This window comes from Ixodes scapularis, unplaced genomic scaffold, assembly GCF_016920785.2.
Source record: "Ixodes scapularis isolate PalLabHiFi unplaced genomic scaffold, ASM1692078v2 PGA_scaffold13__105_contigs__length_92229423, whole genome shotgun sequence".
Lineage (NCBI taxonomy): Eukaryota > Metazoa > Arthropoda > Arachnida > Ixodida > Ixodidae > Ixodes > Ixodes scapularis.
Genome location: NW_024609839.1, coordinates 46,929,731 through 46,953,652, shown reverse-complemented (window position 1 = coordinate 46,953,652; position 23,922 = coordinate 46,929,731). Strand labels below are relative to the sequence as shown.

General features: G+C 47.2%; 1 protein-coding gene across 1 annotated transcript in view; it reads right to left on the bottom strand.

The window, feature by feature from the left end:
* Positions 1-3,766: 3,766 nt before the first annotated feature.
* LOC8023740 overlaps positions 3,767-23,922 on the bottom strand; it is a 45,844-nt gene continuing 25,688 nt past the window's right edge. Inside the window, exons 5-6 of the mRNA XM_029982048.4 lie at positions 22,996-23,040; positions 3,767-16,804 (exon numbers count right to left, since the gene is read on the bottom strand). Of these exons, the coding sequence (XP_029837908.1) occupies positions 16,616-16,804; positions 22,996-23,040 (234 nt within the window). The 3' untranslated portion in view covers positions 3,767-16,615. The remainder of the gene's footprint in view (positions 16,805-22,995; positions 23,041-23,922) is intronic.

Sequence of the window (23,922 nt, the reverse complement as noted above, 5' to 3'; positions counted from 1 at the left end):
ATTACACATTTCAAGTGCGGTATTGCCAACGATAAGTGCGCTGCAACCTACTTCGCGACAATTGATCGTTTTTCGACAGGTACTTTTCCAGATTACCTCCAGAATTAGGCCGTGTTTATCTCCTGGCAGCCGGCAGAATAATTTCCCCGAAATTCTACCAGCAGTCCCCTGCCATTGGCCGTCTGAAATCATGTCACAACTGAAGGTAGAATACTGATTTTTTTATTCTCCCTGCGTTCCGTGATAACACGTTCCACGCCCACATTTGCGTGGGTACACGTTCAATGGACACACGCTTCATCGAGAATCATTACGGAGTGTCGATAATCCTGCTTTCCCTGGGAACCAAGTTGAGCGAAATCAGGAGTGGCGTGAAGCAGCTCATGTAAAAATTAATAAAAGTTGGTAAATGCTCAATATCCAATTGGCATTTTTTTTTCTTATACAGATGTCACTTTTAGTAGATATTTGTAGAAAACAATATACATAAAAGTTGCCTTATTTGATTGGGACATATCTGGCCTTCAATGGGAGGCAGATATGCCAGTATTTAGCAGGCCCAGATATGGATATATTAAAAGATTGGCATATCTGGCAAGATATGCTCGATATAAACTGATATGCTTTATATGGCCGCATATGCCCAATTTTTTATATAACCATATCTGGTTTCTTTCTTAAGTCCAGTTATGCCATTTTTCTCAGGAATGATAAATATAGCCATCAGGCTCAAAGTATACAAATGTGTGATTGCCATTTACGGACCTTGTGGTCACAATTACCTCTAAATTAAAGGGGCTCTTCAAGGACTTTTTCACTGGTTTTTAATTTGCACCGATCCTGAGTGCACTGAACGTAGTAACTTAATGAAACTTTTCTCGAATTTCGCTTTATATTAGAAGTTATAGGCAAACTAAAATTACAAAAACAAGCGAAAAATAACATCCTTCGTCACGTCCTTGGTCGCTTGAGTGGCCGTGAACTAGAGGACAGGCTCGTGTAAAAAAACATTGAAGTTCTTGGAGGCAAGTTCGCAGTCCTTATTGTCAGAGCTTCCATGGAACCATCGGAAAAAAATGGTCCCTGTTGTTTCCTTGACACGTGTCATCAACTTTTTACGACTCGTTTCATCGATACTACCCCACCGTGTTGTGAAGTTTCATCGACACACAAATTGCACGCTGTAGGAACATTTTGTTGTGCATTTATCACTGGGGCACATGTTAAACTATCTGACCCACCCAGTTCACGACGCTTTGCGGCGACAGTCTGCAGCAGTTCATTACAAAAATGTGGACCCACCGGGCCCACCCATACATGCCGCTTCACAGCAGCGTGTAAGGGTAATCCTGCCCCGTGCATGTACCTGTAGCCTTGCTCACCAACAAACCAGCGCACCCCTAACCAAACAAAAATGTTGTCGATGAAACATAGCAAGATATGTCGATGAGCGAGTGTCAATCCATGAAACAATCTGTTGATAAAACGTTGCAGCATTGATGAAACAAACTGTCGGGGAAATGTCATTTGAATAAATGAGTGGCACCGCACAAAAAGCCCGTTTCCGAGCCGCGTCAGTTAAACACTATCGCAGGCATCACTTTTAGATACCCACTGCCAGACAAAATGCACTCTAAACAAAAAAAGAAAATGAATTTCACGTCCCTGTGTGTTAAAGTTCACGACCTGGAATTGGATAAGGAACCATCAGGCAAATTTGAAATGATTCTGGACTGGACAAGATAAACTCGTTATCGGCGTTATTGGTGCAAAATTATGACAAGCACAGCGGGCTCGGGCCTGAGAGCTAAGGGTTAGCTTGGGCCTCCCAAGCCGAGGGGTATGGCGAGTGCACACCGACAGTGCAAAGCGACCACCTACCTATCTGATCCCGTTGCAAGCCTTAGACCTCAGCCTTCAAAGGGCTCTGCATGATTCGTTGTATGGGATAACTTCTTAGCAGCCCATTAGAATGATCCTACAATTCTGCTCCACCAGTACATCACCAGGCCTTCCAGGAGGTGACCCAGTTGATCCGGGTGCGAGAAGGGACCCCAAATAGTGACCTGCACTATAAATTTGACCTCTGGGTCAGCTGATGGGGCACTACAGCAGCACCAACGGAAAAGGGGATTACGCCTGTTACAGACCATAGCATCGCAAAACCCAGAAATACCTCCATTCATTTTAAACTAGTTTTAGAAGCCACCTAAGTACTCAAAATCAACCTTTCAGTACTTCACAACTTTGTCCTTGGCAACAAGTCTGGCTGCAATCTGTGCATTGTGGTTCTTATCGGCTCTAAAAAGGTTTGATTTAATCCTCTACATTGCACTAGTCCGGGAGGCTCAAATCTGAGGTCTCTATGAAAGACCGCTTCACTTCCATCACAGCGTTTCTGCAAGACGGACGATATCAAGCTTGAGTCGAACTGAACTAGGCTTAGTTACTGGCATTGGCATTCCCCAGATCTCCGTCCTCTCACCAATCTTTCATCAATGTTGTAGCCGACTTTTCCTCACGTCAAGCAATCGGTGCTGTTTTTACGATATATTTCAAGCGAGTACACTGGCACCTCTGAAATTCAGGAAATCTATGCCACACCCCTTCAGATCACACTTCGGCGCACAGGGCAGCCTGCTCCTCATCCACCACGAGGTGTTAGCCAACTCGCCGAAGTGCGACCCAAGAGTCATAATGGCCATCGACTTCAAGGGAACTTTCGACATCCCTATTATGCTTCGAAACGGATCACTAGCACTGGGATTTTGCTCTCCACTGTGCTAACACAAGGTATTGTTATTCCCAGGGTGGCGTCAGTCGTGTGAATGGCCACAGCCGTCCCGTTTGTTTCGAAAAAGGTCATTAGCAGTTAGAGTTAGCTGCCCACAGTGGTGACGCACGTTATGGTTATTCTCAGAGTGGCCTCGGTCGTGGGAATGGCCACCGACGTCAAGTTTATACTTCGAAACAGATCATTGGCAGTTAAGAGTTAGCTGCCCGCAGTGCTGACGCACGTTATTGTTATTCTCACAGTGGCCTCGGTCGAAGAGGGGTAGTGAGCTCACTACCCCTTCTCTAATTCACGGCCACTCAAGCCACGACCAGCGACGTTATAAAAAAAAATGTTCTGCTTTTTTAAAAATTTCAATTTGCCTATAACGTTTAAAATAAAGCGAAATCCGAGAAAAGGTTTATTAAGTTACTACGTTCAGTGCACTCAGACTCGGTGCAACCTAAAAACTAGTCAGAAAGTTGTTGCAGGGCCCCTTTAGGGTAACCTAAGACATCTATAGGTCATTCTAGCTCCTTCAAAACGTCATAAACGGTTATGCAATGCCTTAGGAGACATCCAAGTAGATATGTCTTGAAAATATGCCTAGTAGCCCTTTAAGGTAAACCAAGACATCTATAGGTCATTCCAGCTCCATTAACACACCATGAACGGTTTGTTATGCAATGACTTAGGAGACATCTATGTAGATACGTTTTGAAAATATGGCTTGTAGCCACCTAAGGTAAACCAATACACCTATTGGTCATTCTAACTCCTTCAAGACATCACAAACGGTTATGCAATGCCTTAGGAGACATTGAGGGAGACACATCTGGAAAAAGGGCCTTGTAGCCATCTAAGGTAAACCAAGACATCTATAGGTCATTCTAGCTCCTTCAAGGCATCATGCGTGGTGGGAGATGTGCACTTTATACACTATCCTTTGCACAGATCCCGTAAAAAAGAATAAAGCAGCATAAAGAGGCAGACTCCAAACTATCAGCGATTAGATTTATTTCAACAAAAAACAACATCCAAACAATCAAGAAATGCTGATAAGTGTTCACAAATGATGGCCAAAAACCGAACGGCAAATACTTCAAGACAACCTAAGTTATGTTCAGGGACTAAACGCACAAAACATCCTCAAAGGCGCGTAGTCGGTCACGCTCACAATCTTTTAAGCGAAAACGTACACATATCCCACCATGGGTGAATTTCAGTGGGCAGTTTGGAGCAAGCTCGGTGCAACTCGGGTCACACCAGGGCAACTCCAAAACAGTAACTTGACGCTGAACGCAGCCTCAACCCATTAGAAGCACAACCTCATTCAGACGATGCAGAAATGTCCATCGATGTTTCAAAAGAAACGCACAAGACACTTGTTAGTCCAGAAGAGATTCATCTCACCAAACACTGAATACACCAGAGGTGTCTTTGACTGCTGTTAGAAACCAAACTAAGCAAAAGCCAACTGTACTTGGTAAAAAGATACATTAGAGGAGGCTGACTAGAAAAAATTCGAGTATATTTTGTGCAGTCTGTGTACAATGCTGACTTCAAGTCTGCCAACGTGCTATAGCCCACGATGAGAGAGGAGCAATGCTTCCTTTGCATGCTTCAAAAGTCCAATGCAAATACGTCAAAACAGCACTGATCCTGTTTAAGCTCGCCTTCAACAAACACGAGCAGAAAACAATGTTCCTAAAAACAAATATGACTAGCAACTTGTAATGCAAACAGAAAAGCATTTTCACCTTTTGCACTTGCAATTTGTGCAATGCCTTGGGAAAAAAAGGGTGTGAGAGGGCAAGACTATCAAGCACGAAGAAAAGGCAACAATTGTGTAGTCGAATATCGGACAGCCGTGTCAAAACGCACAACACGCAACTCTTCCTTCGATAAATATTCAAGGTGCCACAACCATTGGATCTCTTGACAAGCAAGAGAAAACAATCCACTATATATATAGTGTCCTGAAAAACAAAGCAACAGATACATAAATCTATGTTGCCACGGTGGTTACTGCAAGCTGATTACTGTTGGGTAGCCAACCTATGGCAATATTGTAGAAACATCGCTTTAGCTGCTTTGTCATGTCAACACCGATGGTGGAAACAGGTTGTGCCGAAATAATTTACTCGCACAGTTCAAACACAGACATAAACTCCGGACAATAAACGAGTCGTTGAAAAAAAATTCTAAATATTTGTCTCAACACACTTTGAACACATTGCATGGAGACCCAATTAAAAGATACTATACTTGTCACCTTAAGAAAAGAAAAAAAGTTTAGCACATAGCGCCTTCACTGCAAAAAGCAGTTTCAACAACCTTTGGCTCTCGGAAAATTAAGAAAAAAAAAAACATCTTTACGAGTGTCAAAATGTGTACATCATGACAAAATAACAAATAAATTATCTTAATTGCGTATACAAGTAACTTGATTCACTGAATAAAGGAGGAAATTAGTAACACTCCCCAAGGAACCAAGCAGATTTTAATATGGTTCTTGAGGTGAAAAGGAGTCAAAGAATTTTGGCTCACACATAAAACGGCCCTTTCATTCTGATGGGGGCTATATCAAAAGAAAAGCAGAACACATAAGAAACAAGCACCATTCAGTGTATGAGAAACTGTCAATAACAAACTTTCAAACAGCCTTACCTGATTTAAAAGAAAAAACCTAATAAATATTGGCTTTATTTTTGCAATTTTTCACATATGTCGTCTCAAAGCTGAAGAAAAAACACTTTAGGAAAAACTAAAAATAATGCATGCCAAGGGCTGGACTTTGAGAATATGCTGCAAAGAAGCGACGAATTTTGCCCAATGGCATTTGCTCTGCACATAGTGGCGAAACGTGGCTGTCGACGCCGTGTGCAAAGCAAACACGCCGTAAGGCCAAGTTTGTCTCGTTCGCCGCATATTTGCTCCATTCTAGCCTTTGGCTGGAGCTTAGGTTTTGGAACAAGAAAGGCGAATAAAGCCTGAATCACATATCACGGGCTGTTGATATATAAAAAACACACCGAGAGAAAACAAAGTTTTGAGTACGATTAGCCACATGCCATTGACGTAAAACGGCACATTTTGAGGAAAAAAATTTAGACTTCATCAAAAGCGGGTCGGGTCACAGACGGCACGCAATGCCCACTTCCTTCGACAAATAAATACCTCTCAACAGACTCAAAACATTCAGCGTCGAAACGGAAGAAACAGCAAACTTCTCAGAAAAGAAAGCTGCTAGAATCTGAGCTCCACGGTTCGTTTCTTTTTTTTTTTCCCGCCTTTTGGCTACGTAACGAAGAACTCCTAACAACTCGCCCCGAAGGACCACAGCGTAGATCGGGGGACCGAAATACCCCGCGCCGGCCACAACGTTGGCCGCCACTGTTCTGGACGCCGAAGAAAAAAAAAGAGAACAAAAAAAAATGACGAAGACGAAATCCATGAAATGCATTCTTGCACGCTAGTCTAGGACTTCCCTTAAAAATTGCTAGTCTCGGCTACCGGGACAGTAGTAGAAAGCCGACTCTTGTCCGGGCAGTGGTTGTCGGCGAAAGGAATAACCACCGCGCACTGCGGTTCGAGAAACAGAACCGACGACTATGTGCGCCACGCACCGCCCACTGCCAAACCCGGGCCGGTGGCGGGCCAGGATCTGTGCACCGGCCGAGCTACGGCACCTGGAACGCATCTGCAACTTGCGTTTCGAGTCTTATTCTGCCCGCACATCATAGCGTTTAGCGTCATATTCCGCCTATAGCCACTAAATGAGCTGCGCTTGGTGTATCGGCACTTTGTTCGCCAACACTGCTGCGGGCACCGCCATTTTGGTGCTTGTGCAAAGCAGATGCAACTGCCTATCGTCATGATTCGAAAGTGTGATTTCCTCAGTGTTCGATTCGGTGTTAGGAAGCTCACGCAATATTGCTTTGCTCTGCCGCAAATTGTTTAAACATTAGTGGAGGACGGAAAAGCGTTTCCTGCGATTTCAGATAAAGCATCAGATAACTTGCAACCATGATTTCAAGCCACAATACGGGCGAGTGTCGTTCCTCTGAAGCATAGCTTATTTAGTGGCACTGTCTGCGGATCAAAAGTCGTTTGCCACGGAGATGGGAAGCTTTCTGAGGCAATGTGACAACCCCAAAGGGGGGAGCCAGGAGTGTGGAGGAACACGCCCCTAACGACGACCTAAACCGAGAGACACTACTGGACGAAAACGAGATCTGACTGAAAAGCTCTTTCAACCACCCTCGGGGCCACCAAAACAGCTGTTGAGACGGCTCTCCTTTTCGTACAATAGCGTCTCTTGGTTTTGGTCACCATTGGGGTCGTGTCCCTCCACACTCCTGGCTTCACCTCCGGTGGCCTCATGCTGCCACCAGAAGCTTCCTACGCCCATGGACTTTGGCTCCCACGACATTGTTTGTTGCCACTCCAGCTACCACTTTCGACGCTAGGTCACAATGGGATGGTAGACGCCAATCAGAGGCATGTTCCGGGAACCGAGGGCGAACAGACGACGGCATAGACAACCGTGCCTTGGGTACGTAATCACTCGTGATGAGCAGTCACATCGCGCAATGCCGATGGCTTGATTCGTCCGGCCGGTACGTAGCTCCTGCCCGCCATCTCGGCTCGGCGGCAGAGCGAAGTGCGGTCAACGAGCGGGACAGCAAACGCATTCGGCTAGGTTCGGTAACGTAGGCACTTGGCTGTTGCGACCGGCGTGCACGCGGTGCGGCGAGGAAGCGAAAACAGTTCGGGTATCGTCGAAAGCTTGTCAACGCGTGCCCCGCGGGGTATAAAGGGTGGCACGAAACGGGATTTCGACTTTCGTTCGAACAGAGCCGTCGCAGCCGTCCACGGTGCTCGGAAAGCATGAAACAAGTTGGCCGCTTCGTGCGAAATAAATAAAGGCGGCCGAGAACGAACACGCATTCCCGTACGGCCGTGCAAAGGCTGCGTTCCTTCTTTCGTCGAGTTCAACCGCAGCCAACACTACGATCTGTCGAAGCCGTCGTCTCGGTGATCGTTTCCTTAGCGCGTTTGCCCCCCATCACTAGCGAGACCAATCGTGCATGCAAAAAGAGCATGGGACCACTTTACGTTCGCTTGTTTGCGAACGGTCGTGCCGGTGGTAGCAAGCACGACGAGCACCTGACGATACACTTTTGGCACCGCTCGATCGGCTCCGTCGAGTAGTAGCGTTGGCTGCTGCCGAACTTAATGTGAAACAGTGCACAAAAAGAAGCTTAAGGGGGAAAGTGCCTCGCTACGCCTGGGTAAAGCAAGGGATATGAGGTGAGGGCAAGTCCTCTGAATCATAATGTGGATAGAGAACTCGAACCCAGACAAACCATCGAAAGATTTTCGGCAGTTTTCGAAGGCGCGAGTCACGCGCGACGAAACACGAGGAGGAAGCGCGAGAGGGGGACAAAGCTTCACGCACTTTCCAGTCGAAGAGGAGGAAGTCAAACTTTCGAGGCGGCGAAGAAGGCAAGCGGAAGACGGGCGGAAAATGCGAACTGAACGTCAGCTTGGAGGTCGCTGCCCAGTTGGGACGAGTTCAAAATCCCGTTCGACGCGGCATGGGAACCCCGATTCAGTCGTCGGTGCAGTGAATCTTTCGTGTTCGGCGAATCAGAATCGCTGTGCTCGAAGGATTCAGATTTGCCGAATTCGGTGAACACGGGTCGCCACGCCCGAAGGACTCGCTTGTTGACGGGGGTGGTGTGGTCAAGACGACACGGGACGCGTCATTCTATCGTTTTTCGTTCTTCAAAGGTTTAGCAAAGTAGAGTCCTCGTGCAACTGCGATGCTAGCGACGACTGGGACTCGCTACGTCCTTCCTAAATGCTTTCATTTTGAAAGAAGCCCTTCGTTAAGCCTAGGGAGAAGAACATGAGGCAAACGTTTCTTCGCGATCGATAGTGGGGTGCAGAAGGTGCCTGTCGCGACGGCGTTTCTCAGTTGGGACGCCGGCCACGGTGCAATATGGGCGGGAGGGAGGCACGCCGAAGACCGGAACCGCTCACGGCGAATGCGGCAGTGGGGGGGAGGGGGGGGCAAGTTTTCGGAGTCGTTGCCGTAAAAAAGCTACCTAGAGCTACGAAAAGAGCCGCCAAAAGTGTGTCGACGCTGGAAACCACGTTTTGAAAAAAGCGCTACGTCTACGAGGTGTGTAAAAATGTGAAGCCGAGAGTCTCACAACCTTTCGTATACATGTTGACTACACTGAATAGTTTGTTGCAAGATGAAAAAACGACGCCCTCCGTAGGGAAGAAGCAGCCCCATTTTGCAAACAGGGTGGAGTCCTTTGTATGTACAGCCAGAAAGGGCCCTCCGCCTGCCCCAGCTCGAAGCTGCGCTCGACAGGATTTGGACTGCCCAAACGGATCCTGACGCAGTCTTAGACTTTCTAAGACATTCTGACGTTTCAAGTCGATATTGTCTCTTTTCTGCAAAAGCACCACCATCTAGAGGTAACAAAAATATTGCACTGGCCAAACAGACCTCTCCCAAGGGAAGACGGCTTCATCAGACGAGTGTCCGTAATCCTCCAGGAGTAATCCTCGGCGCAGCTAGGAAGCCACATTGCACGCTCGCTTTTTTTGCCTAAATGGAGTCATCGCCACATTCATCGCGCTACTCGTTCCGCAAAAGGTTTACATTAATCGGCCTTTATGGGACAACCAATCACAAGCCAGAACGGATTCATCTGGATCGAACGACGCTAGGAAACGGCAGTAGACGACAAAGTACTTTCACTGCAGACGTCTGTTTTGAAGTTTCTGCAAAAACAGATTTCTGGCAATTTCGGTTATCGAAAATGTGCAGAGGACGTACCGCGAAGGTCCGTCGGGCACCGTCAACTTCCAAAGTCGGTACCAGATGGCTCGGCAACGAGGCTGGGTGCAAAGCTCAAGGGCATCCGAGTTTCCCGCATCCTCGTTCTTCTATTTTATGCAGGACCAACGTCCGTGCATGCAAGCAAACGTTTCTCTATTGGGATATTTCGGAGGGTCCAGGTTACTTGGTAGCTCCTTGCAGACGAAATCGCAAACCTGCCAAGCGCATCTCGAAGGGGGGAGGGGGCACTTTCTCCACAAGGGCACTGCAAGAGCCGACGTCGAGCCGAGAACATCTTGGCTTGACATTACAATCGGCGGGAGCGCTCTCCGACACGTGCAACGCTCGTATAAATTTCGTTGAACGCCCGAGTCGGAACGTTCGCTTGGCAACCCTGCCAGACAGCAGAACCGACCGTCCACACCACCCTCTCCCTCTCTCTTACGGCCGACGCGGGAGCATGGCACGCGCTCCCGTGCCGTCTAGCTAGAAAAAACAAAATGCAGTAAGGGTATGTGGTCCTTTGTTCCAACGCCCGCCGTGGAAGATCCGGCGAATCGGCATTTGTGAGCGTCTTTGAAGCGTGTGGCACGCACAAGACTATGGGTGCGGTGGCATTACGGCTTACATGCATACGGCTAAATGGTATCGACGTGCTACCGCCTCGACGGTGCACTCCCTTGCCAGCATCGAGCATGGGTGGGCTGTCCCGGGTAAAACCAGCAGCGCAACGAAATGCTAATTTACGATGGACGACCTCGTCGGACTTCGAGTGCCGACGTGTTAGGGAATAATCAAAGCAAACTTGCGCCGGCTCGCTCTTTCTCGAAATCACTAAGATGATGCTCCACCATCGAGATAATCCCGGAAGATAACCCGAAAGCCTGGTTAAGGAGGGAGGCAGCGAATTTGTTCCTTGTTGCGCTGCGCTTGCATCTTTGGTATTGGTCATGAGCCAAAGCTGAATGCCAACAATTCAATTTCTAGTTGCAACTTGAAGAAGAGTGCCTTGGGCACAACAAATATGTTGCTGCAAAACAATGTCCTGGGGACACTTCAATTTGATGAGCATGTAGGCACGCGGTCATAAAATAGAAAGGGAAAGACACGAAAACATGAAACATAGAATTGCCAGTCCAGTTTTCTCTAGGAATTCCATAGGAAACAAAAATAACTTCAAGCTTGCACGTTCGCCCGCCTTAATCTTTTTCACATGGGGCACAAGGAAGAGAATGTTTACTGGTTAGACGGTCTGTTCAGTCCGCACCAGCAAATTTTACGAGTCTCGAAGGATAAAAAAAAGGATATTGGTGCACGGGAAATGAAGCGACACGAGTAATCGATGGGGCAAAAATGGCATACGCTTGTGAGCATTTTCGGAGTCACATTTCTATGTTGCGATGCAGCACAAAGCTGGGGCCCACAAAAGAGGCCAAAGATGTCGGAGAGGGCCAGAAGTCAACAAACATTTACACGAAGCTAAATATAAGCAAAACCAAAGGTGAACATAAAAAAAAATGCAACGGGATCTACAGCAGTATGAATTTCTGTGCCTTATTACGTGAAAGTGTTTGGTACCATTTTTTTTTTCTTTTTTTGCCACAATCTTGATTTTTGGACATTTTAGAGGTGCACTAAATGGGGGCTTTCCACTTGTTGAGACACGATGGGATCGGAACTTAAACCAGCCTAAATAAGGCGTCCACCATAAATACATTCTGAATTCGCCAAGGTCCCCCTGCAAAACACGAGAAAAAAAGAAAGTCGAGATGAATGCATAACAAGGAAAACGGTGCAGCACTGCAAATGGTCACCCCTTGCAAATCCCAAGCTATGCTCCAGTTCACGATAATCCGGCAAACTGCGGAGGCCAGGCCCTCAGTAATCCAAAAAGGCCGTTTCAGATGGCGCAATTTTGCCCAGTGTCTCGACGTCGCAACACCAGCAACAAGCACCGTAGCGACCACTCAAATTCGAATAGCTATGTCGTCGTTAAAATGCTAATTTTCTTGCACCGGTTCAACTCAAAAGCGTTAGTTACGTGCTTTAATACCTTTAAATAATGTTCAGGACCCTAACTGATCTCACCGAAGCCATTTAGCCGCAAAAAGGATCCATTGCTAAACAAAATTATGTTAAAACCTACATCAAGTTATTGTCATCATCAGTACAGTGGAGGTCACGCAAAAATATTGCGTTCCTGACTGGCTGCTTGCTGCCTCCACAAGCGTGTCCAAGATATTCGAGTTGCTCACCCATTTTGAGTCGGACCCGATCCCAGGAGTTTGTGCTACAGCCCGAAAACCCGTTCTAAGGGACAAAACACCAAAATTGCTTGGGTTATTGCACCATCTGGACCAGGACCAAGAGCTTAGGACTGAGGAATACAACACCATTCCGCAGGAGCGTACGTATTACTGCACCGGAAGTGCAGGACACAGGAGGCGGGTGTCGTCTGCTAGGCAGCTGTCGTCTGCTAGGCAGGCAGTTGTCGTCTGCTGTTGAACCAAAAAGTTGGAGGAGTGTCTGCCGCTCCCGAAGCGCCGTGTACATGTGGGGAGACTGTTTCAGAGAGCCATTTAAGCATCCGCAAAGCTATATATTGGCTTGCCAATTCATGTTACGAAGCCGCTTCAGGAACACCGATTTCCAAATGATTGTTTGATTGCTCAGGGCAACTGCACTCTCGGAAGGCCCAACAAAATTCCAACGTATGTGAAAAGAAACATTCCTAACAGTATCAATCTGAGGTGAAAATGAATGCGCAAAAAACAATTGAGTAATACTGCAGATGCCAGCACGTGCTGGCATCTGCAGTGAAATGTAAGATAAATGCAGTGAAATACCACTCGAACAAACTACTCCGATAAACAAACTTCTGTAAACGTCCCTACCAAAATTTTTTATTGTATTATAGGCATTCAGTTAACTTCCACTTTAAAACATTTCCTTAAGAAGCTTGAAGTCTGCTCAAGTGGAATTTTGCCGTGAAACTTTGCACATGCATTCGTTAAAGCCCTACTTTAAAACCTTTACGAAGATGAGGCAAGCACGTGCAGCCCACATACCTACGCTCCCAGTGTCCTCACTGCTGCTCGGTACTTTGACAAAAGGTCTGCTGCATTCAAAGCAGAAACGTACCACGACTACTTTTCGGCGTGGATGCATATCTCGTGGAGGAGGGGACGAGGCACTAGTTTACGTCGTCTGCCAAGTTAAGCTGAAATGGGGTATAGTCTGGTACGCTTAGAAGCAGAGCAATGCATGCCGACTCGGTGAGGCAATCTACCGAGCGATTGTACAAAATTTGGTGAAATTGTCGAAAGAAAACGAATGGGACATTTGAATGTTACATCATGAAATGGTCTCTCTAGTCGGGTAACTCTAATTGTAAACATGTTTACGAAAGTGGACAAGTTTAAAAATTGAAATGACCCTCAAAAACAATGACTAACAAAGGGAAAACCTTCAAAGCAAAGCAAACTACGGCCTCAAAATTACGTACAAACCAGGCTAGAAAAAGTCCTCGGGCTGCCGGAACGCACAGCATGCAGTCTTCCTCACGTTTCTTGGTGCAGAACACGTGCTGTAAGCTTTCGACCTAGGCATGTGACTGCGAAGACATGTGCCGAAGAGCGAGAACTGCGGGCACCAAAAGTATCACCAAGGCCCAAGATGTCACGACACGTGAATGCTCGTTTCGTTGGCGGGCTGAGGACACATCAAACTCTGGTTTTCATTGTTGTTGTTTTTTTTTGTTTTTTTTCCTGCTAAAGCTGACGCACTGAAGTTACAAAAGATTCCGAGTTCCACAAACGTTTGGGATTTAAAGGGGTCACTATTAAGTAACAATCAGAAAATTCTTTCATGGTCCCTTTAACCCCTTGGCTACTACCGTTTCTCCTGGGTTATAGTCCACTGACTCCACATGTTTTAAAGCTGAAATTTTAAGCCCCCCCCCTGTGCAGTCTATCTATGCCTACAGAATACACAGGAATTTAGTTTTTTCAAGATCGTTCATTATGACGAGACGTGACAAATTTTGGGAATGAAAGAGTATGTTGATGATTTATGCACAACACAAGCTTCTTTGTGAGCTAAGAAAACAGACATTTGTCAAGGTGTGCCATCTATCAGAAGATTTTCGTGTCGACTAAGCACAAGGTGCGGATTATGCATGTTGTGCGGACTATGCACTGAATGTGGACTATCTAGGCAAAAACTTTTTTTTCGGCCTAAATTGGCCTTTGCGACTTACTGTAAACTGGGTGCAGACTATAGCCCAGAAAATACGGTGATCATGAGTGTCACTCGAGACCTCCATTGCCACTCCAACTGTACCACAATGAAGAACTCTTGAACGAAAAAAACAGATAGCCAGGAATTAATAGTGAGAGCAACAAGCACCACCCCAAGGCCAAACAAATGTTTTGTTCAATTTCCGTGCAACTTGCCAATTTTAAATATAATTTTTATAGAAAAAAGTCTTCAATGGGACAAGTTTACATATAAAGAAGAAAGAAAGTCTACCCTGCTCCGATTTCTCTCGGAAAGCGCTCGTTTGACACACAGTTGCTAGTGTTGCGGTGGTGCCTTCTTTTCTTCAGCTTTTTGCCCGAGCATATTTTGCAGTGGTGTTCTCTCCTTTGTCTCCATAGCAGGACATTTGCACCTTCAGAAAGAGTTTCTATGCATCCACTAGTCTACCGCTATACCTTACCAAGTTGAATGTTTACTATGTCTAGTACAGGACCCCATCCTTATTTATCCCAACGCTCGGCCGCCCAAGTACCCATTTTTCATTACTAAATTCACATGCAATAAGATAATAGACCAACCCCTGTGCGAAATTCACATATCCAAGTCTGCATAAGCACGACCCCAAGAGGCCCAATGGCACTGGAGCCTAACAAAAGTTTTAAAGATGCGGCACGAGACACTTCAGAACAGGTGCAGTTCATCCGAGGAAGACTAACATAACTTAATGCCGCACGCCTGCTTCTCTTACGTACGCCCCGGCCGCAGTCATTAAAAGCAAAAACTGAACAGACTTGCCAAACACACAGCCCTTGCGGCTGTGGCATTCACGACGCGTTTGCCATTTTCAGAATGCTGGACCGCTCTTACAAGTGTGGCTTACAGACAGTGTGCAGGCAACAAATGAACGAAGGCAAAATTTTGAGTGGCTGACTTGTCTCAAAATTGGTCCAACACATTTTAATGGACACATCTGAACTAAAACCCCAAATTATGAACCACAATAATTTTTTTTTTTTCTTTCCCAAAGTTTTTGAAGTTGTATATTTGGTCTGAGGTGCCCAGGGCTCTACCGGCAACACGAAAATCACTAAGTCAGATGTCGGGCAACATGGGGGCAGTGCGGCTCGTTCCTGGAAGCTTACAGGAAGTTTGACGGTGGGAAGTGGATGCTGGTCAAACTCGAGCCAGCAGAAAAAAAAAAAAAATACACGCACAAAATACTGTTTCTTAGACCACCTGCTAAACTCGCAAGTTAAGCGTGGAAAAATTTGAATGTTGCTCTTGGCAACGCCTTCATTTGACGTTTTATCACTGGCTAATTTGAATTTAGAGACCATAATAGCATGCCAGAAAGTGTAAAACCGGGGTATTCTAAAAATGTGTTTAGTTTGCGTAGCTAAAAAAACTGATGTAGCTCCCCTTTAGGTAAAGATGGTGAGGTGATGACAAACCTTTCATCATCCTTTCTCGTGATTGGCGGGTTGGCGAGATTATCAAAAACCGGAGCTCGAGAGGCGCACACCGAAAGACAAAGAGGCCGCAGCTACGCTCCAAAGTGCACAGGATGCCCTCAACGACTAGTGTTACAGCGGCGCCATGTTGGAGGTGGCAGTTGGCAGAGGCAGCTTCACTTTTCTTTGGTTTTTTTCTTACTTTTGAAGCAGACCCCTTAACTTTGGTAGGATTCAGAAGCTACGGGGAAGCCACCCACAAGAGGGGAAGTGGAACTAGTGGCACGCTCCCCCCGTCTTAGATGATTTAAGCAAGAAACGAAGCGAGCGACGCAAGTTGGCGGACAACGACCACAGCACCATTTTGACTAGATTTTGACCCGCCCACCGCGAAAGGCCCTCAAATAAAGAAGACGTGACAGAACCGCTAGCTCAGTCGACGAAGTGTTGCAATTTCGGTGTTCAACGAAACTATCACTACGAGACTAAACGCGGACCCGGTTTCCACGGAAGCAGAAACCACTTACGAAAAACCTTCGAAATCGTGGCACAAGTCTGCCGCGTAGGGCGAATACGGATTCCATTTATTTCCAAGGTTAATGAGACCCAAGCTCAATTACTAGGTGTAATAGAAACTACGGTGTGTTCAAGTATCGAGCCGACGAAGGTCCCCAAGGTGCCCGCAATCGAACGACGGTGCTCAAAAACGGCCGAAGAGTTAATTCGAAAAGCTGGTCATCTCCGGATTCAAAAGGACAGGTGGAGGCACTCGAAACTTGGCGACGGACAAAGCAACACTGACAAGCGCGGAGTCAGCCCAGCAGCATCCGGAAGCACGCGGAGTGCCGAAAACGAACGGCGGCACGCTTCGGTCCTGGACAAGCAAGTCGCAACGCCCGTTGTCACGACGGGGCATTGCCGATTACGGGACGCCCGGCATACCTCGGAGAGTCTGCACCACTACCGGAGGCAGAGCCGAAGCCGCACCCACTTTCAAAGACGCTCAGCAAACGGCAAACGAACGGAAAACGCGCGTTCTAACCTCAACCGGCAGCTACGTCTCGTTGGAAGTGAAGCCATTTCCGCTCCGACGTACCTCCGGCCGGAGGTCACTTCGGAAAAAAGCCGGACGACTTCCGTCGGACTAGATCCAAGCTGACATCCGACGGCGGACACTGGCGTTGCTGGGTGGCACTGGGGTCGCCAAAGCGCGCGGAGAGGAGGGGGCACCCGCGCTGTGGCACTGAGCATGGTGGCGGCAGAGCTTCATATGGACACGCCGGGAAACTCCACCAGAGATCCGCCAAAATCCGGACTGGCACCGGAACCGTTGGACTCGAGCCCCGGCGAGCCACTGTGGCTGATGAGTTCCACCTCCTCGTCACTCTGGAGCACGAAGGGCAGGCTTTGGAGCAGCAGCTTGTAGTAGACCGCCACTATGACGAAGATGTAGATCTGTACGGACAGTAAGATCGTTCACCTTAAAAGCTAGCCTTTTTGGGTTTTTTTTGTTTTTTTCAACAGGCTTGGGAGGTGAAAACGATAAGCAAATAAACGGGCGATGTCGCCGCAAGAGGATGACCGAAAGGAGTCACAACAGAAATTTGTGTCGGAGCCCCGTGGGCTCAAACTAAATTCATCAACTTTCAAGGGATGAAAAATCCAAAAAAAAAGACACATTTCAAGATAATGCTTTTAGTGGTTTCCTTTTCACAGACTCATTCTAAAAGGACAAATTGAAAAGAAAGACTGAACAGACCTGACTTCTGTGTTATGGAGCTAAAAACAAAAGTAAGCTTCGAGGAACTCTCTTTTATGCGCGATTATCTCGTGCAGCCAAAGCCGCGCCACTGCACATGCCTCCAACGAGACAACTGGATAGAGTGCTTCATTTCTGTTTTTCTGCTCTGCTGGTTCTGAGGCTTACCGCCCCTCATATTCAACCCTAGACAAGCTTCAGCAAGCACAATGTCGGTTGCTAAGAGGCAATCTTTTTCTCGTTTCTTTGTTTTCATATTCATTCAGGAAATTTACTAGTCTATCCTCTTAATGTCATGTATATATGCTTGTGACTCCAGTATGCATCTTTGACATACCCACAGTATGTCAAATAAATAAGTAAATATAGGATCACATATCAAAGGGCCAGGCATGAAATTACAGAAGCTGTAGCACAATGAATCTCCCTCACAGAGCTCTGTCTCTGAACGAAATCTACCAAACAAAAGCCTGTCAGTGGGTGACAGCGCTATCGGCTCCCCAGACAGCAATATATATGTTATGTACATTTAATTACATTGAAGCTTCGTACATATATACAGGTCAGGTTCGGGACAGTACATGATGGACTGGCGGTTCGATCAGCGGTCCGAACTGTACAAGCACGAGCACTCACAAAACTTCACTCGTCGTCTTCTTCCATTGACGCGAAGGTACGCTCGCAGTCGCGCCTAGCAGGCGCATATCTTACACTCCTCCCTACTAGACTAAGGCACATAGTCGTTAAGATAAGTAGGGCGGCGTGTTGCTCTTTGAGGTCTCGAAGAGTTGCTAGGGGAAAACTGTTGTAGAACCAGCTGGTGGGACTGCTGGTGTGGCATCGGACCTAACGTCCGCTTCTTCGGAGACCGCTTCAGGTAGAGCAGTTAAACTCAAGTCAACTGAAGAGTTATCTTCCGAGTTTCCTGCAGAAGTTGTCGCTGGCCTTCTGCGCAACTGGTCAACATGGCGACGCCAAGATCGTCCATCTTCGGTTTTAATCCTATAGGATAGTGGACCGGTCACGGCTGTGACTACGCCAGGGGTCCACTTGGCACCGGACAAGTAATTTCTTGCATAAACGTTTTCACCTACTGTAAATAGTCGTGCCTTCTTCCCTTCCTGGAGAAACTTGTCCTCTTGTTTCCATGATGAATGGAACTGAGAATCTGGATGCAGGCGATCTAATGCTGTTTTCAGGCGTCGGTTCATCAATAGTTCCGCAGGACACCTGCCCGTTGAGGAATGCGGCAGTGTATGTTGACGGAACAAAAATCGCGCCAAATCGACGTTTACGTCGCCTGAATTTATGTGAGTGAGTGCCTCCTTGGTTTCTCTCACCATTCGTTCGGCCTGGCCATTCGATGAAGGGTGGTAAGGTGCCACTGCCACGTGTCGAATCTGGTTGCGGCTTGTAAACTCCTTGAATTCGGCCGAAACGAAGGCTGTGCCATTATTACTGACAATGACGTCTGGCACTCCGTGTACGGCAAACAACATCCTCAGTTTCTGTACGACGGTTGAGGAAGACATAGAATTCATAATACATACATCGAGCCATTTCGAGAATGAATCGACCACGATCAGAAAGATCTTTCCCTTGAAAGGTCCTACAAAGTCAATGTGTAGACGTGACCAGGGATGTTGCGTCGTCTCCCAGGGATGCACTGGTGCCCGTGGCATTGATGGTCTGTGTTCTTGGCATGTGGAGCAACTTGCAGCCTTTTCTTCAATGTCATGGTCGATGCCAGGCCACCAGACTGTACTCCTCGCTAGTGCCTTCATCCTTACAATGCCTGGATGGGCTGTGTGTAAGATGTGGAGTACAGTGGATTGTGCCACTTTGGGAATAACAAGCCGGCTTCCCCAAATGATGCACCCCTTATAAGTTGATAGTTCATCTTTCCTAGTTGTATAGGGTTTGAACTGTTCGTGTTGCTTGTCATCTGGCCACCCATGCATGATCCAGCGCTGGACTCGCGCAAGCACGGAATCTTTTCTCGTGGATGCTGCAATTTTTTCGGAGTTCCAAGGCTGTTCTGGAGCGGTCTCTAGCATCCATACGTCTGCGACAGGAATGTCGTCCAGCTCTGTTGCAGGTATAGGCAGTCGACTGAGTGCATCAGCGTTTCCTATCTTGCTTCCCGGACGGTACTGCAGATCGTAGTGGTATGCGGCTAGCATTAGACTCCACCTGAGAACTCTTGGTGACACCATAGCTGGAATTTCCTTGTGCGGACTCAGCAATCCTAGCAGAGGCTTATGATCTGTGATTATGGTCACCGGGCGGCCATAGATGTACTGGTGAAACTTTTTGACACCATATATGATCGCCAGGGCCTCACGATCAGTTTGCGAGTAATTTCGCTCAGCTTTGCTTAGGGTTCTGGACCCGTAAGCTATTGGTGACTCTTGCCCAGAGTCGGCCACGTGACTCAAGACAGCTCCAAGACCGTAAGGCGAAGCATCGCAGGTCAATAATAAAGGCTTGCTGATATCGTAGTGAGCCAGAACTGCCATTGATTTGAGCAGTTCTTTCGCCTTGCGATAAGCCTCAGCTTCGAGAACGGTCCATGTCCAGCTCGCCCCCTTATCCAGCAGTCTGTACAACGGCTCCAAGGTGTGAGCAGCTCCCTTGAGGAAACGATGGTAGAAGTTAAGCAAGCCCAGGAATGACTGTAGTTCCTGTTTGTTCTTGGGCTCTGGAGCTTCATAAATGGCCTTGACCTTGTCTTCAGTTGGTCGCACCCCGTCCTTGTCAATCCTGAATCCCAAAAACACGACTTGCATGGTGTTGAACGTACATTTTGCCTTGTTAAGGCGTAAACCGTCTTCCTTGAATCGCTGCAGCACAGCTCGCAGGCATCTATCGTGCTGTTCTTTGGATTCTCCGCCGATAAGTATGTCATCTAAAAAAATTAGTACTCCTTCAATTCCGGCAAGTAACTCCTCCATATAACGCTCGAAGATCGCTACGGCGACGGATACTCCAAATGGAAGACGGTTAACCTTGAAAAGTCCCTTGTGCGTCGTGATGGTGAAAAGCTTTGCCGACTCATCATCGACGGTCAACTGCTGGTAGGCCTGTGCAAGGTCAAGCTGTGTAAAGTGACGGCAACCCGCTAAGTTGTTTAGGAGTTGCTCTGGCGTGGGCAATGGGTAAGATTCCCACTTCACTGCCTTGTTTACGGTACTTTTATAGTCACCGCAAATCCGCAATTCACCACTCTTTTTCAGGATTGGAACTATCGGTGTAGCCCAATTTGAGTGTTTTACAGGTTCAAGGATTCCCTGCTGGACCAACTTTTCTAGTTCTTGCTCCACCTTCGGACGCATCGCATAGGGAACTTGCCTTGACTTGCAAAACTTAGGTGCAGCAGATCTGTCGACCTCCACACGGATGGGTGGTCCCCGACTCTTTCCCAGGCCAGCGTCGAAGATTTCCTTGAACTCCTCCAGGAATCCGCTACCCTCCTGGGTGTTCCTGAGTTGATGGACACCTGTGAGGCCGATTCATAGATGCTTGAACCAGTTCGTCCAAGAAGGCTTGCGTACTCTCCCTTGACCACCAGAAGTGGCAGAGTTGCCGACCTTTCTTCGTGTTTAACCTCCACGAGTACTCTTCCTAGGACGATAACAGGCTTCTTCGTATATGTGCGTAGCGCTACCGTAGATGGTTTCAGCCTCTGATTTGGAATATGAAGTCGTGCCATTGTTCTCCTGCTTATGACAGAGAACATGCATCCTGAGTCAACCTCCATCGCTGTTGGCTGTCCGTCGATGTCGACGTCTACGAGGATAGCAGGTTCGTTGGACGAGAGGTTGTACAGCTCGTACATCTTGGTGGCCTCGCCGTCTAAAAGATCAGCTTGCGCCGTCCCCCGTCTTGCTCTTGGAGGACTTTTCTTAGCCTTCTTTTGAAGACAGGCTTTGACAATATGCCCTTTGCGGCCACAGAACAGGCATGTGGCGTTCTTGAAGTGGCAATCCTGAGGAGAGTGTGCCCCGTTGCATCGATAGCACACGGAAGTCGCTTGCTTGGTTTCAGGCTTCGCATGATGTTGTGCAGGCGGTGACGGTCCAGGTCCATCTTTAGCCACGCTGTGGATTTGGCTGACGTCCTTAGGCGTAGTCCTAATCTCCATGGCATTGTTCTTCGCACATTCCGCTGCTATTGCCAACTTCTCCGGTTGAGCCAACGTAAGCTCGGCTTCGCTCAGCAGACGTCGTTGCAAGGCCTCATCTTCAACTCCACAGACAATCTGGTCGCGCAAACTGCTGTCGAGGGCATCTCCGAAGTTGCAGGTAACTGCAATACGGCGTAAGTCCGCGATGAACGCAGCCATGGGTTCGTCGCTGTGCTGTGCCCGCTTATGAAACTTAAAGCGTTCCACGATCTCCGAGGGCTTTGGTGCAAAGTGATTTCCCAACTTCTTAATGATGTCAGCGTAGTCCGTCTCTGAAGGTGTCGTTGGCGCGCAGAGGGAATGCAGTATTGCATAGGTCTCGGCTCCGCAAACGCTGCAGAACACGGCTCGCTTCATCTTGGGTGTAGCGATCCCATGGGCTTCAAAGTGGAATTCCAGCCGTTGAAGGTATAATGGCCATGTCTCCGGCTTACCAGCCTGGAAAGCTTCAAATGTCAGCGATGTCCTTTCAACCATGATGAGTTGCCGGAGTCTCGCCCGCTTTTTCCGATTTCCTCGTCCCCAAATTTGTTATGTACATTTAATTACATTGAAGCTATGTACATATATACAGGTCAGGTTCGGGACAGTACATGATGAACTGGCGGTTCGATCAGCGGTCCGAACTGTACAAGCACGAGCACTCACAAAACTTCACTCGTCGTCTTCTTCCATTGACGCGAAGGTACGCTCGCAGTCGCGCCTAGCAGGCGCATATCTTACAATATAGATATCTGCTGATGAGTATCCTAACCTTTATCGGACATCACTACACAGCGACCACGTGCTTTCAAAATATATATTATTTCGAAGCCAAAAACAAAAACCCTGGGGAACAAAATAGGCACAGAGTTCTGTCCCCCGATTCACGCCAAAAGAAACCATAAAAGTCCCTAAATGTAGGGACATGTCCCTGTCTGAGGGCCGATTGAGAACCAACAAGACTGCTTCCATTCATTTTTGTATGGAGGTAGACGGGCAGTGTTGTGCTGATATTTGTGAAGGTACGAATACATCCACATGTCCGGACCTGCAGCTGGACCGTCATAGTCTTTAGTGTTCCGTCGCAGGAAGCCAAAGCAACTGATAAAGCACCGTCACGGCAGATGACAAAGACGTGAGAATATGGCAGAGGTGCGCGATTCAATTTTGTGTTAAGGAATGGTAACGGCGCCGTAAGGCTTTTCCTATAGCCCGGGCTTACCGCCGTGCGAATTTTGGCCATTTTCAACGGTGAAAAAAGAAAAAAAGAACTGCTAGAAAGGAATTTTTCTTCATAGGATGAAATGAACGAAGTCGAGGCTGCAGCGCGGAGAGTGATGTCACAAAACATTATTTTCCACCTCCTATCTTTTTTTTTTTTTTTAATGTTCTAAGCAATATATTGGATGCAATGAGCACTACTTCAAAAAGAAAAAAGGTGATCAGGGCCCATTGAGTTACCCAATTCTGAATAGGTAAAAAAATATTGGTCTCATTACTTTTCAATCGGCCCTCGTAGTTGGCAGCACCAATAAGTTTAACCCCAATCCTCCTCCTTCCAAACTGAAGGCATGTGACGACATGGGGCACGCTACAAAAGAGCTTGCGTTCGCCATGCAACTTCAGATACCAGAAAATCTTAAGCAGGCCCTCTTTGTGGTGCTCATTACATGCTTTGACTTGCCCCCATCAAAGAAACTGAAAAAGAAAAAGACTTACCCGAACACTCAAAATGATGACCAGGATACCACCAATCACACCAGCCTGGAAAAAAACGAGTTGTCTATTACACAATATTCAAATTTAGCTACAACAGGCAGCATGTTGCACAATTCTAAGGGCCAGCCTCCTATTCTCCGCAAGATAGACAAGTCGCCACGTGGTGTTCATCTGGCACAAGAACCAAAGTCCTTCATGCAGGGAGAGTTTGGCATTCTTTCGGATATTTCGACAGCCCAGCAACTGCCGCTGGAATTCTGGCAACCAGAAAACGGGATCTTGCTTCCACCATGCTCGGTTATCAAATTTCGGACCCACTCAGAGTTAGGCATGCCACAGGTACAGTGACCTGTCCCCAAAAAGAAAGTGTTCCTCATTAATACATGCAAAACAACAGCTCAAACTTACTTCTCTGCTACTATCTCTTAAAATTATATGATCATCATTCATTCCATTTCTGTCGAGTGAATTTTCCACACTTTCAACATCACATCTCAAAAATGACCCCTGTCGAACTTTAGTGCTGCGACGGCGACATGCAGGAGAGGCATTGCGAACTTATGCGCTCGATTGCCCGATTCTTTTTTGTTTAAGAAAACACCATTTTGTTTAAAACCAAAAAGGGAGGAAGCTTATTGGCAAGTTCTCTTTTAGGAGATCAATAAAGGATGACCGGTGCTTGGATACAGGGGTCGATTTCAGGCGCAACAAAATACCAGTGTCCAAAGAACTGTGTTTATAAGACAAATTCTACACAACTTTGAACTAGTGCACACGGAGCGGAAAGGCCAAAAGTTTGCCAAAAGCAAAAACCTTCACCTCCTGGCATTGCAAAGTCAGCTCATTCTAGTGCTTGACAAGCTCCACTCAACTGACAAATTATCTCAGTTTAAAAGGCTCCGACACACGGTACGGACTACAAAGGAA